Genomic DNA, 15951 nt, shown 5'->3' on the forward strand with positions numbered 1-15951 from the left:
TTTTCCTAATCTGTATAATTATTTTGCGTGGGCTCTGAAATCTCGTGAGAAGATTTAAAATTGCGGCGTTCTCGTATTGAAACTCGTTAAAAATAATACAAATCTCTGTGAATGCGAATACACACACACGTGCACATGCATTATTCCGATTCATTAATCATCAGCAGCTCGCAAATAGAATTATTGCACGTTAAGTGCTTTCTTTTAGTCTGAAGTACTTTGACCAGTAAGAAAAAAACATGAGGTAAAAAATGACACTCACAAAAATAGTCCTGCAGAGTTTGTATTAAATTTAAGCTTAAAGAAATACAGGGTCGTGTTTTTACGGGTGGAATACAGGGTGGAACGACAATGTCTGGCTCTCCTGATGCTAAAAACCTTATCCTGACTTTATATCACAGTCATCTCAAAAACCAGACTCTCATTTATGATAAAGAGAATCTATATCCCCGATCAGAGTGCGGCAAGTTTTACAGGATCTAGTGCTTTTAAAAGACCAGTACATTCACACAGGACACGAGCCATGTGTGTTACTGCTCACAGAGTGCAAAGTGATTTAGTTGTGGATATAATCTCAATTCATACAGAAGTAAAATATGTATTGATGAGGAAGTTCTGACTAGTGTAAGTTATATTGTAAAAAGGGTTATATTGTATTGATTGTTATATATGAAAATTTAGACAAATAATTTTCATACATCACGGTAAATGCTTTCTACTGCACTGAAAAGGATCTGACATGGGCAAAAGAAAAAAGTGTACATGAACAAATTGCACTGTACTTGTGGCAAATATCAGGTACTTTTACACATATTTAAATGCTATTTTATATAATAGTGTGAATACCCTCGTGTCTTGGTTACACAATAGCCAATCAGAAAATAGCACTATTGTATCTGGGTAAGATTTAATGCAACAACCAATGAAAAGAAAAAGAACATATTCATTAGAGAGGGTATTTTTGATGGTCGGTTTGAACAAAACCTCAACACGAAACAGCTTGTCTCTGGACGGGACATTGTCCTCAATCATGAGACTAAAAATGGCTGGACTTGAGCCACGGTGGCTTAGTGGTTAGCACGTTCGCCTCACACCTCCAGGTCGGGGTTTGATTCCCGCCTCCACCTTGTGTGTGTGGAGTTTGCATTTTCTCCCCGTACCTCGGGGGTTTCCTCCGGGTACTCCGGTTTCCTCCCCCGGTCCAAAGACATGCATGGTAGGTTGATTGGCATCTCTGGAAAATTGTCCGTAGTGTGTGAGTGTGTGAGTGAATGAGAGTGTGTGTGTGCCCTGTGATGGGTTGGCACTCCGTCCAGGGTGTATCCTGCCTTGATGCCCAATGACGCCTGAGATAGGCACAGGCTCCCCGTGACCCGAGATAGTTCGGATAAGCGGTAGAAGATGAATGAATGAATGAATGAACAAATACTTTGTATTTGGTAAAATTGTGGTCAGTGATCCTTACCAAACACAACAACACCCCCATTATTGGTATTTTTTATTTTTATTTATTTATTTATGTGTGTGTGTGTGTTTGTGTGTTGGTGTGTGTGTGTGTGTGTGTGTTGGTGGGGGCGGGGGGCGGTGAGTGTCGCTGGGGCGTTGGAGATGTCACTCTTGCCTGTCTTCAAAACTTGAGAGCCCTGTATATACAGTATATACTGTTCAAAGTTTTTTTGTTTAATATACACACATACACACACATACACACACACACACACACACACACACACACACACACACACACACATATATATATATATATATATATATATATATATATATATATATATATATATATATAAACTTTGAACAGTGTTTTAGACTAGTGAACACATGAACACATAACCCAGTGAACCATTCATATTCAGGTTATTTAGCTCGATCTAAACTTGTCCAAATGAGCACCAAATTAACTTCACTTCTGCCCTATTTCAGCCACAACGTGGGGGAATTATGGCTACCTGATCCACGTCCTCTGTCTGATTTGCACGTGCAGGGTTTTTGATTCTTTTGGCTAATGTGCACTTTTTAAATCCTTTTACTATATTGTAGTTAATATATCTTATTATGTATTAGGCTTCATCACACGACTCTTATCTTAAAAGAAACAAATAAGGGAGATATTATCGCTGTCATTACCCGATTTGCTCCACTATACAAATCGGGCAGAACACGTGAACTCCTGCAGCAGAATCTCGCGAGAGAAGGTTAAAGTTGATATACAGCAAACTTTGTTCCGTGAACACGATGACTGAACACCATGCGTGAACACCATGCGTGAACACCATACGTGAACACCATACGTGAACACTAGCAAACTGTCAGAAACGCGTCACGTTAAAGGAGCTTGTGCAGTTGCTTTGCTGAGTATTTAATGACGGAGACATTCGGTCATCGAGAGAAACACATGGACCAAATGAACACTAGTCTTGTCCAGGTGAGTTTACTACAGACACAGACACAAATAAACGGATCCACAGAAATATCTTATAAATAACTGGGAGCGAAATTTATATCGCATGAAATGAAACGGAAGCAAATCAAACACGTTTTACTTTTCAGTCCAGATAGATGGATGGATGGATGGATACATGGATGGATACATGGATGGATAGTTACGTATAGATGGATGGATGGATGGATAGATAGATAGATAAATAGATAGATAGATAGATACATGGATGGATGGATAGATAGATAGATAGATAGATAGATAGATAGATAGATAGATAGATAGATAGATAGATAGATGGATGGATGGATACATGGATGGATAGATATGTATAGATGGATGGATGGATGGATGGATAGATAGATACATGGATGGATGGATGGATGGATAGATATGGATGGATGGATGGATAGATAGATAGATAGATGGATGGATAGATACATGGATGGATGGATGGATGAATGGATAGACACGTATAGATGATGGATGGATGGATAGATAGATGGATGGATGGATGGATGGATGGATGGATAGATACATACGTATATACATGGATGGATGGATGGATGGATGGATAGATCAATAGCGAGAGATGGATAGATAGATAGATAGATAGATAGATAGATAGATAGATAACAATTAATTATTATTGATTCATACTTAATGTCCTGTGTTCTGTTGCACAATGTTTTATACATTTACATCTGAAACTTAATAAATTCTATTTCATTATACTGCACTCCTGTATATATATAATGACACTAAAGCCCCACTGAGTAAATCAAAAAGTTTCAGTAGCACACAAATTCAATGCTGTTGTCACTAGACCGTCAGTAGACTGTTGTCTATTAGTACTGCATAATCAGAACTGTCAATCATCACATCATCCGTATATATTACACACACTTCTGCTGCTATATATTGTACAAAAAGCATAATATTGCACAATATTATTTGCACCATGCACTTCCCACACTTTATGTACATAACTGATCCGTCATATATTCTGTACTCATTTTTAGTACTCATAATGTCTATCGTATCACATCTGCATTGTTTTGTATAGTCTGTATTATGTGTTATTTATGTCTGTACATTTGAGAGTCACAAACAACTGGAACCAAATTCCTTGTGTGTGTCAGCACACTTGGCCAATAAACCTGATTCTGATACATACATACATACATACATACATACATCAGAATCAGAATCAGGTTTATTGGCCAAGTGTGTTGACACACACAAGGAATTACTTATAGTACTTATAGATATGAAGCAGTGAACATAATTATGGTGAGTTGTTGATCAGGGTGATTGCCTGGGGAAAGAAACTGTTCCTGTGTCTGGCAGTTCTGTAGCGCAGTTCTGTAGTATATATATACACACACACACTATATATATATATATATATATATATATATATATATATATATATATATATATATATATATATATATATATATATATATAAATAATGTCTGTGTGTGTATGTATATGTACATATTGCATACGTGATCCCAAAGTGGAGCTTAAATGTCTTTCCAGTAGAGAGATATAAACAGTAATTGTGTGGTCATTGTACTGAAGAGGAGATAAGTGATGCCTTGTTGGTCAATGTGTGGGTGTTTCATAGATATAATTGGGCTTGGAATGGATTGTAAGTGCTGCGTGTAATTCCTGGTAGAGACGACAAGCTTTTCTATGTTCACTCTCTGAACATAATTTGCGAATAGAGAAGAAAATGTATGTGTTTAGGACCAAATATATTAGAATATATACAAGCGTGGGGGGCACGGTGGCCTAGTGGGTAGTACGTTCGCCTCACACCTCCATAATTGGGGTTTCGATTCCCGCCTTGTGTGTGTGGAGTTTGCATGTTCTTCCCGTGCCTCGGGGGGTTTCCTCCGGGTACTCCGGTTTCCTCCCACGGTCCAAAGACATGCATGGTAGGTTGATTGGCATCTCTGGAAAATTGTCCGTAGTGTGTGATTGCATGAGTGAATGAGAGTCTGTGTGTGGTTGGTACTCCATCCAGGGTGTATCCTGCCTTGATGCCCGATGACGCCTGAGATAGGCACAGGCTCCCCGTGACCCGAGGTAGTTTGGATAAAAGTGGTAGAAAATGAATGAATATACAAACGTTCCCATTTCCAAAATACAGTTAAGAGTCAACTGACTCTTACATACCTGACTCGGAAACTACTACTACCAATATAAAGCCGCCTACTCAATACATACAGTATCAGCACGGTATGGCTAGTAATTAGCAGGCATGGCTGGTATGGAGTAATGTTTTAATGGTATTCTGGGTAAATCAGTTTAAAATAGGCTTGTGGGGAAATTTGAGTAACTTAAAGCTGTATAATGTGGGTAAACCCAACAATATCAAACCACCAGTAGGAAGTGAAAAAGAGATAATAAGAGATGCTAATAAATTCCAGTGCCAATCTGATATTGATGATGATAACAAATAAACAAAGATCCAGAGAGCAGTAATTATCAGACATCTTTTAACTTTTCCTTGTGATAAACTCTTAGGAGCTTTTACACTATCACTATACTGTAACTGTTAGCAAGCCAATGTTTTTATCCCGCAGTCTAAAAAGGCTTTTATATTTTGCATCATAGTTTTTTTTTCCTCACAGGAGAATTATTTGGCTGTTCACAACACATTTTGCTATATTTTTACTGAGATGTGGGTGGATTGAAGAGGCATTGAGGAGTGTAAACACATCCAAGCACCCTTGAGCTTAATTAAGAACGCTTTTCAAAAAGTTTGTTTAGTAGAATTTTAACCCTATCTATTCCTATGCTAGTGAAAGGAGAAGCCACGTTAACACTTTACACCAATTGGCCGTTAACTTATAACCGCTGACAAGTGACGTGAAAAACACTGATTATTTTATTACAAGGTTTGGGATATTTTAGGCAGCAAGTGAACCATCAGTTCTTGTAGTTGATGTGTTAGAAACAGGTAATAAGAAATTAAGTGACTTTAAAATGGCCTAAAATGTGAGCTAGGTGATGTTCTGGGCCGCTTCAAAACGATTAATAAGGTGCTTCACAGTATGCAGTGTTTAGTACCTGAAAAATAATAAGTGCTGGACAAAATTCAGCTCCATGGAGGCCACATCTCACAATTTACGGGATTTAAAATCTCATTACCAGATACCACAGAACCACTTCAGAATACTTTCTGCCTCCAAAGAGCTAAATGTTGGCAGGTGGTTTTGTTATGAAGGCTGATTGATGCATGTTAGATCTCTAGGAATTATTGTTTAATTGTTTCACAGTTAGCTTAGTTGGGGTTGATATCTCCACCATTTGTTTCTTTTACTCTGAGTGTGTTTTATAAGAGTCATTTGATGATAAGCAATAAACCATGGGTGATGAGCTTACATATCTGTACTGACCAAGTCGTCTTAAATTGCACTTTATGTAATATTCCTCAATGTGTATGGTACCAAGATGAAGAAGACCTTGACCAATATGGGCAAGGAAGCAGGGTGCATATCAGCTGTACATGCTCTGGCTCCAATTTTGACCCAGTCAAGATAATAATGTCTTTAAATGTAAGGAAAAATGGCTACAAATCTGCAGATAGGGCTTAAATGGTGCCCTTCTCACCCACTCCTCTATACAGTCATTGGTATGGGCTAGATATAGTTAGCCTAAGGGCACAATAAGGGCTCTGGTACCAAACCTGATCAGGGTGGTCTTTCCCTTACTTTGGAGCATAACAGATAGGGCCTTCCTTAAAAATATCTTGGTTTGCAGTAACAGTAAAAAAAAAGGGTCAGTAGGTAGGTCTATATTTTTTTTTTTCCAAGTTTCAATGTAAAAAAAAAAAGTACAATTTTGGTGACGATGATTACGTAGGTATGACTTTAAACAAATTAGCATCTGACGTCACTGACTGGGTCTTCAACCCGTGCCCTTGGCACAGTTTTCCAGAACTTCGTGCCAAGTTAAAGCGGTGTCGAGCTGTTTTAATGAATTTTTTGGATGTATTATGGTGCCCGAACCCGTATGACTTTGAACGGTGACCATGAACATTTTGTTTACTGCAGCCATCATTACCAAGGGCGAACCGTTGACTCTGACAGTGAATGAGAGTATGAGACAAAGCGAAAGCACAGGCCATAGTGTGACATCCGGTAACCGATAGTGTAAACATAGATGACGTCACGGGTTTTTATTTAAAAGAAAGAACGTAGCCTTCGTTTGTATGTAGGCCTGGGAAATTTATATATTTACAATACTTACTAAAATATAATTATTATTATTTTATTGCTTTTGTATTAGTTGTTTGAAGGGTAAAAAAAAAAAATTGGTCGGTCTTAACGCATTTTAATTTACAAACCATCAAGTCAGTCGGACTTAAAGCAAAAAAAAATTGACCTAAATTGACAGGGTCGGTCGGGTTACGCAAACAAGAATATTTTTAAGTATGGCCTAGGCATCAGATGGATATACTGAGTATTTATTTCAGTTTGATTGTCAGGATCTAGCCCGGACTTTTTGCCACGTGGTTTTTGTTTACTTTTTTGTTCTGTCTTTGTATCGTCTTCGTCTGCTCGGTCTTGTTTTCGGGTTTTGTTTGTTTAATAAAACGTGTTTTTATGCTATCCCTGTGTATGGATCTCAATTTTATCACGAAGACACTCCTGTTTACTGACACTGATTGGATCGCAAACTGAATTTAAACACCCCTTATACCAGCCCCTGGCACTTCAAACTGAGTTTTATGATGTCAGAGAAAATGTATTCGAGACGTACAAAAAAGACCAGCCTGGAATCGTGTGATCCAATCACGGGACTATTTAATATGTTTAATCAAGGCCTAAAATAGTAAAGGCTTATGTAAAGATTGTGTTCAATCACACAAATAAACATTAAAAGAAAATCAAGGGATGCCACCTGACTAATTTTTGCCAAGTTTCTGACAAAGTGGGAAAATCGGATAGCATGTCAACATCTCTCTGATGAGTTACAGCATTATTTACCAACTAAGCGATTAATTAACTCGGTTTTAGACCTTGACAGACAGTATAAGGAAAATGTTCTATCCTGCATGGCAAAGCAAGCTAACCGTGCTAAGCTATCTGTGTCTACTCACCAGAGGTAGCATCAGTCCCTGCTATTTTCTTCCAAACTGTATTCTCTGACATGGTGCTCTAGAACATGCTAGAACAGCAGGCCACACGTTGAGAGTTGAGAGACTGCTGTTTTTTTGTTTTTTTTACATTTTCAGAAACATGACTCAAAAACTGCATCCCCGACTTGGCAATTCAGTTAACGGGTCTGATCACATTCTAACCGCTTTACAGAAGTATAGAAAGAAAATGGAAAAATAAATTAAGTTGCTGTATATCTCTAATATCTATCCATATCCCTAAGATAGTGGCAAGGAAAATCTCCCTGAGATGCTCTGAGGAAGACACCTTGAGAGGAACCAGACTCAGAAGTGAACCCTTTCTCATTTGGGTGACACTGGACAGGAAGTAATGTAAATGTGTATATAGTGTCATTTCTACAACAGTTTATAATTGTTCAACCGAGAGCTCCTAAGGAGCGAATGGGCCATCACAAACTCTGAGTTCAACACAGACCCAGCACTAATTCCTTCCTGCCAAAGTCTTCAAATGATTGCTGATAAAGACCAGGTCGTATACAGTAGCTGACTGATGCAACAAAGTGATTCAAAGAAGGCACGACAGTCTCAGGGCTGCCGTGTTCAGGCTGTATTATTTTCTAAGCACTTTTCATCCCTGCTGGAATTCATGGCAAATTATCAGCTTCGTTAGCTTGTCAAGAAAGTTTGCAATTGTTGTTGTGGCTATGTACATTCTCCTCCTGTTAAATTTACATGACATGAACTGTGGTCATCGGTAAACTATAATCTGGTTATTTGCTTTTTCATTGTTGCCCTTAAACACTGGACTGGTTTACAAAAACAAACACTAACTTGCACTCAAATGTAGCTTCGTACTTTTCCTGACAAACAATATGTAGTGTTGAGTGCAAATGTTGATTGCTGTTGATCAACATACATCAGTATGTACATGACATTGGCTAATTATATTTTAGCTTATTATACTTGCATTGCTTAGATAATAAGACAAGACAGGGTAGCCAATTCTTGCTAGCTAGGAACTGGTAGGTAAGTTCAAGCGGCGGTTGAAGACCTACTTATTCAGGAAACACTTCAACTAGCACTTCTTTCATTATCTTTTGCATTTAAAAAAAAAAAAAAAAACAAAAAAAAAAAAAAAAAAAAAAAACAAAAAAAAAAAAAAAAACACACCTTTGACACTTTCATTGTAACTTTGAACAAATGTTTTAAACTCATGGTATCTTAAGTGTGTAACTTAGTGATCCAGCATTAATGTATTCAATGTTAGAGATTTAAGCACTTATGTACGTCGCTCTGGATAAGGGCGTCTGCCAAATGCTGTAAATGTAAATGTAAATGTAAATGTAAAGTCTGTTATTACTAAAAGTGGAAAAACCTTTTCCGGACAATGGTTGAATCAATATATTTCTGCAAAGTATACAACTACAAATCAGTAACTTGTAATTTCATTATTAAAGCAGTTAATTAAGTCGGTTAATTAATTTAATTTGAGCAGTTGATTAAGTCTTGAAGTCCATGAAGATTTCTTTTGTAAAAGTTCCTAAAAATGAGTTACAGGTAAATGTGCATCCAATTTGATAAATGGAGCTCACGGTAAAAAAAAAAACAACTTTCAACTAAAAATAGTAAACACAAAATCCATGAGCTTTTTCATGCAGGAGAGAAGCCACGGTACTACTCACAGTATGGGAAGTGTTTTGCACACCAGAGAGCTCACAAATCACATCATTTCTTTCACACATGAGAGAAGCTGTATTACTGCTCACAGTGTGGAAAGACTTTCAGTGTTGAATGTAATTTTATAAAATACCAGCTCATTCAGTATAATGGTCATCAGCTCTGTGTGGGGAGTCTTTCCAGTTTGCCTCTATAGTGTTTTGAATTAGGGCAGAAGAGTGAATATTAAGTTCGTTTGTATAATGTAGTCCTCTTTTTGTGCATATTTTGTGGATAGAGATTTTGTCATGGTGAAAGCGTTTTGGTGAACATTAATGCCTATTTATCATCACATGGTTAGTCCTGTGATTAGTCTGTAACTGGGTGACATGGTTAGTCCTGTGATTAGTCTGTAACTGGGTGACATGGTTAGTCCTGCGATTAGTCTGTAACTGGGTGACATGGTTAGTCCTGTGATTAGTCTGTAACTGGGTGACATGGTTAGTCTTGTGATTAGTCTGTAACTGGGTGACATGGTTAGTCCTGTGATTAGTCTGTAACTGGGTGACATGGTTAGTCCTGTGATTAGTCTGTAACTGGGTGACATGGTTAGTCCTGTGATTAGTCTGTAACTGGGTGACATGGTTAGTCCTGTGATTAGTCTGTAACTGGGTGACATGGTTAGTCCTGTGATTAGTCTGTAACTGGGTGACATGGTTGTCCTGTGATTAGTCTGTAACTGGGTCACATGGTTAGTCCTGCGATTAGTCTGTAACTGGGTCACATGGTTAGTCCTGCGATTAGTCTGTAACTGGGTCACATGGTTAGTCCTGCGATTAGTCTGTAACTGGGTCACATGGTTAGTCCTGCGATTAGTCTGTAACTGGGTGACATGGTTAGTCCTGTGATTAGTCTGTAACTGGGTGACATGGTTAGTCCTGTGATTAGTCTGTAACTGGGTGACATGGTTAGTCCTGTGATTAGTCTGTAACTGGGTGACATGGTTAGTCAGAGCTTCACGCTTCCAGTAGGGCCATCTGACTTCAACTAATCTGAGGGCAATCCTCTTGATATATCCAAAAATAAAAGTCTACCCGGAGTCAGGTTTGGGGATGGTATCGACACGAGAGCTTTGTATGACCAAGTCACCCTTTTAACCCAGATAGGCACACTTTGTCATGACAAAGTGGAGCATCTTGGCAGCCTACCACCTGCAAGACGAGTGGGGGACAAGAACAGCTATAGTGAGGTGGTGTGATGTACCGACTTACTGCAGATGGATTAGATCTTTGCAGTATAAATGACTGGGAAATGTTGGATGTCTCTTCACTAGTGGAGTCTGAGAGTGTGTGAGCTTTGGAACCATGCAGGTTTAAGGGCCTCGCAATAGTAGTTTTTACCAGTGTCAAAGACGTCTATGAGATTATATGCCTCAGGCAAGAAACCTCGGATTTGTTAAAAGTCTGCTGCTGGAATATATTAAACCAAATCAAATGGAATATATTTGACCTTTATGGGTAAATTTCTTGCTATGTCTAAACATATCATGCTCTTGTCAGGCCAAGACCACAGTTTCTCTTAAAGATATATATTCTGCATATATTAATAAACCTATTGCCCTATTTTCCACATATGTGGATACTGCGCCTAGACCTGCCCTGTGTCCTGTGAGGACTCTTCAGTGTTATGTGGAGGTGACTGCCAGCTAACTAGTCAGTGTGTCTCGTGAACTGGAAAAAAAAACATCCTAAACTGGTTTTGCTGTCTAACAACTGGGTTTGTATTTTGGGAAGACAAGTGAATGCAGATGTCAGGAGCATTTCCTCTGTTAAATACCATTCTGTGAGCATTTTGTCTACACAAATATCACTTGACAGAGTGCAGCAGACTAAACATTGCTTTAATTCATTTGTTCTGCGATATCCTGCGGAACTTTCCGGAGCACTTATAAAGGCTTTGTCTATATTAAATGGTGCTTTATGAGGGAAAAGCTTTTGACTAGGTGTGATCAGTTTAGTCAAAATAAATAAACTTTTATTTGCTCTAAAATTATATCAAAAATGTCGGTAGAATATATATATATATATATATATATATATATATATATATATATATATATATATATATATATATATATATTGCTTTAGCGTTGGAAAGTTGGACTACAAATAAACAAACCTTTTAATTAAGAAGCACAGGTCTATGGTATTACCTACAGATACTAAGAGGACCTCGGTCTTGTGCGTATTGTAATGAAGATTCTTTCAAATTGAGAATTCATTGTTTTGATTAATATACAGTAAAATATATGTATTGAATAGTAGAATAATAGTTGGATAGCCAAACGTATTTTCCTCATTTTAAGAATTTGATTGAATGTAATGGATTATTCCTTCTTTAAAGATGAATTATTAAATTGAAATTAAAATAATTCAATTAAATTATTAAATATGTAAACAATTCCAAACAATTTATCAGCACCAAATACATATATCAATGGCTTGATAAAGGTCATCATATCTTCTTTTTTCAGAACAAAGACATAAAGAGTGGGGTGTGAGAGAGGGCTATCTTTAATACCTGTAAATCAGGTGTGAGCTGAACTTTTTACCCCAGAACTGTGGTTCCCCACCCCTCCACCCCCCTTTTGAAGAAAGACAAAAAAGATTTCTAGAATATTTTAATAGAATTGTAACCAGAAAATGTGTACTTATATTTGATAATGTTAAATCCTCAGCTTCAGTTGTGTAGAACCTATATACTGTAGCATAAGTGTATCATTTGTCTCAGTAAGTCTGAAAAAATGTCCTATATTATCTTATATATGCATGTGTATAAAGTTAAATGTGGGAAAACAGAAACGAGCTGTACATTTAGATGAGTTATGCTTCTCTGGGCAATAAAGTGAGCATGTTGGGTTATGAGGAAACACATACACATGTATTGGAGTATTGTGTTTTTCATGTATACTGTATAAGTATGCACTTCTTTTTTCCGTAGAAAAACTCATTGGCTTTATTTTTAAATGAATAAATCTATTGGACACAACACCCCTAATCACCAGAGTGATCTTTTCACCTTGGTTAATTACAACAGCTCTCCAAACCAAAATGAACCCAAATGGACTTTATTACCGATTATATAATATTACATGATTAAATGATTACAACAGTTGGAGTTTTGAGTAACTTGTTCACAACTTAACAAGTAGCAGCTAACTCATTGATTGACTCATGATGGGTAGATTGACAGGTTTCTCCACTTTGGTCTTTTTCTTTTTTGTAGGTCTTTGAACTAGTGAACAATGGATAGACCATTGATACCATTAATACAGCATAAGGCTGTCTGTCAAATGCTGTAAATGTATTATAGAATATGTAAACTGTTTGTTAACATGGTCAGAATTTTATTTATTATTTTTAATAATATATTTGTTTAAATCATGTAATTACCAATCACGTAAGTGTCTGCTTCATCAAGGCCTACAGACGTCCACGGGGTTGGCACAGTCGTGACGGACTAAGAGTTTCCTTGCATGTGTCTGAAACATAAAGTAGATGTTGATGCTTAGTTTACAATGCTGTTTATTCTTGCATCTACAAGATTAAGAATGAACAATACCGTAGGTGAGAAAGTACGATTAAGGCAGTCTTTATTGGTAATCAGCATTAAATAAACGATTAAAATTAAAACAAGCTGTCTTTTTTTTTTATATCATTGGGCATCTCTAAACCTCTTGTCTCTCTCTGAAAGTAATTTCGATATAAAGAGATTTTCCACATCACCATCTCAGTTTCTACTTTCAGTAGAGCTTCTTATAAAATCGATTCCCAATTGAACAACTACTGTAGTTAATAAGCTATAACAGGGTTCCCACGCATCCTGGAAATCCTGGAAATCCTGGAAAATTAATGACCAATGTTCCAGTCCTGGAAAACACATGGAAAATGAGAGAAAACATAAATTGTCCTGGAAAAAATGTTCTTCATCATTTAAAGAACAGTCTACAACTGGTCGAAACAATTAACTTTAGTAACAGAAAGCGCTCTGTTCAGGGACGCTGAGTTTTGACGGGTTTTTTGTTATGCTGTTTAATCTCGCTGTGACAGATGACGCTGTCTTGTGTTGGCGGTTTCAGCTGCTAGGAATGGTTTAAGTGCTCGCATGTTTTCAGCAAATGGTGACGGATAAGCAGGTTATATTAACCTTGTTAATCTGAATATCATGTGCAAGGGGAATGCACAGCAAACTAAAGCATGCATGACGGCATTGGCCTGAAAAAGGAAAGGGTATTAATATGTGCGGTCTTTTTATTTTAGAAATGTTGAAATTTCATTCACATGACAAATTGTCTTTAAAAGTATAGTTAAGTAATAGCCATAAAGTGTACGTTGTTTTTAAGACTTCTGGAGAGAAGGACATATTACTTTAGGCCGTGAATCTGTGATCCTTGTCTTTTTTTTTTTTTTGCTAAATTTGAAATGTCCTGCAAAAGTCCTGGAAAATGATCTCTGAAAAAGAGTGGGAACCCTGTATAATTAGTTTGTATAATTCATTAGCCATTATATATTATTATTATTTTATCCATGTCACAAAAACAATCAAACATGCATATGATGTGTTATATAAATGTTCTTTACTGTTCTTTCTTTTCTTTAATAACACTGATACAATTTTTGTTTTTCCATTCTAATGATTCTGACCAAACAGTGAAGCCATATATTAGGAGATTTTTATTACACACATTCTTGTTGTTGTTCTTGATGATATTCTGTTCATCTGTGTCCCTTTTGTGATGTGATGGGGGAGCAATCTATCAAGTCGCAGAATCATTTGCATTTCTTCAGTTGACTAAAGTGCTTCTAAATGTCTACCTTCCACCCCTCAGACTCCCATGATGAAGTGCTAATAGATGAATAATCTATGGATTGCTCAATTGTTAATAATCCTGTGGCTCTGCCTTCGGGTGTATTTAAAGAAGAGACTCCGTAGTCTTAGTAAAGTCACTACAATGGAATTGAGGCTTGAGTATACTTGGATCAAGAAGCTCCCATGATTGACTCAGTCTTTCTTGACTCCGCTTTATCTGCTTTTGCTCTCTGTAATATATACAATAGAAAACTGACCAATTAAATGAAGGTAAGTTGCCTGTTTTTGGAAGCTTCTGATTTGTATTGTACTGATTTTTTTTTTTTTTTTTTTTTTTAGTTTTTAAATTATGACTTTGTGCTGTTTTTTTTTTTTAGCAAACACAGATTGCTCTTTACTTATAACTAGTGTACTGAGAGCCCTGGGATAGATACCAGGCACCCAGCAACTCATTGTAGAGTAACTGGATGGCAGGATTTCACTCTAGATCTACTGAACAATGCTGAATCAATCTCTACGTTTATAATTTCATAGGCTAAATGGAAAACATTCTCTGAATACAGAAAGAAATATGCTTTACAAATAATATGGAGGAATCAAATAATTTGGATCTAGTTTGGAGAAATAAGGAGCCATGACAAACACATCATATAGTTTTGACCCATGTTTCTATGTGGCCTGATTGCTGTTATTTTTTTATTATTTTTATCTATTATTTTCACAGTTTGTGATACTGATACATATCGCGATACTGCAATACTAGTTTTGTTATTATTTATTTATGATTATTTATTATTATTTAAATATCCTATTTAATTATGACTTTTTTTCCTCGCTTCAGAGAGAAATATCATCTGGTACTCCCACACTGATAACCATGAAAGATGAATTCACTACAGCTCCATCTAGAAAGAGTTTTACTCAGGAATATATTCTCAAGCAACGTCAAGGCATTGGCAATGACGAGAAACCATATCCGTGTTCAAGTCCTATTGATCTAGAAAGACACAAGAAAGACCACACGGATGAGGGATATTTCTGCTTGCAGTGTGGGAATAATTATAAGCACCGGTATTATCTTCATCATCATCAACGCATTCATACAGGAGAAAGACCTTATCGGTGTTCACACTGCGGGAATCGTTTCAGAGAACCCGGTCATCTCCGGCAACACGTCCGCGTTCACACAGGAGAGAAACCGTATGACTGCTTGCAATGCGGGAAGAGTTTCGCTCACCGAGGAAGCCTGCAGATACACCAGCGCATTCACACGGGAGAAAAACCGTATCAGTGCTCGCATTGCGGGAACAGATTTAATGACAGACGTAACCTTAAACGACACCAGCGCATTCACACAGGAGAGAAGCCGTTTTTCTGCTCTCAGTGTGGAAAGAATTTTTCTTACCAAAGCAGTCTAAAATCACACAAGATTATTCACGAGAGAAAGAAATGAATAGAAATGAAAAGAATATTTGTGCTCACACTGTAGAAAGTGTTTCATGTTTTCAAAATATGTTAAAAACACCCAAGTGTTTACATGGCATCCTGATTTTGTACTGACAGGGAACTTGTTGTTCCTGAGCACTGGAGGTGGGAGGCATCTTGTCTCGCACCACAATTTTTTTTTTTTTTTTTTTTTTTTAATAGCACAAGAAATGCTTGGATAATGCAATCAGGTCTTCTTTCATTTGAATTTATATTTAAATAAAATGACAATAAATCTCTTTGCCACTAACTAATAACATGGTATATTGTTCATTTACTAGGTTAAAAAGAGGATTCTTATGTTTTCATTTTGTTAGATTTTGTTGTAGACCAATTAACCACTTTTCAG

General features: G+C 37.0%; 1 protein-coding gene across 1 annotated transcript; it reads left to right on the top strand.

The window, feature by feature from the left end:
* The first annotated feature begins 2246 nt into the window (after window positions 1-2246).
* Window positions 2247-15700, top strand: LOC132847673 (gastrula zinc finger protein XlCGF49.1-like). Its single transcript, XM_060873175.1, has 2 exons — window positions 2247-2440; window positions 14959-15700. Exons 1-2 carry the CDS (start codon window positions 2378-2380, stop codon window positions 15568-15570), a joined length of 675 nt encoding a protein of 224 aa, XP_060729158.1. The 5' UTR covers window positions 2247-2377; the 3' UTR covers window positions 15571-15700.
* Window positions 15701-15951: the final 251 nt, after the last annotated feature.

This window comes from Tachysurus vachellii, chromosome 6 (assembly GCF_030014155.1).
Source record: "Tachysurus vachellii isolate PV-2020 chromosome 6, HZAU_Pvac_v1, whole genome shotgun sequence".
Classification (NCBI taxonomy): Eukaryota; Metazoa; Chordata; class Actinopteri; order Siluriformes; family Bagridae; genus Tachysurus; species Tachysurus vachellii.

Excerpts from the sequence above, each read along its gene's own strand:
- LOC132847673 (XM_060873175.1), top strand. The coding sequence starts at position 2,378 with ATGACGGAGACATTCGGTCATCGAGAGAAACACATGGACCAAATGAAC. Across the intron at positions 2,441-14,958 it reads TGAACACTAGTCTTGTCCAG|AGAGAAATATCATCTGGTAC; the intron begins GTGAGTTTACTA and ends TCCTCGCTTCAG.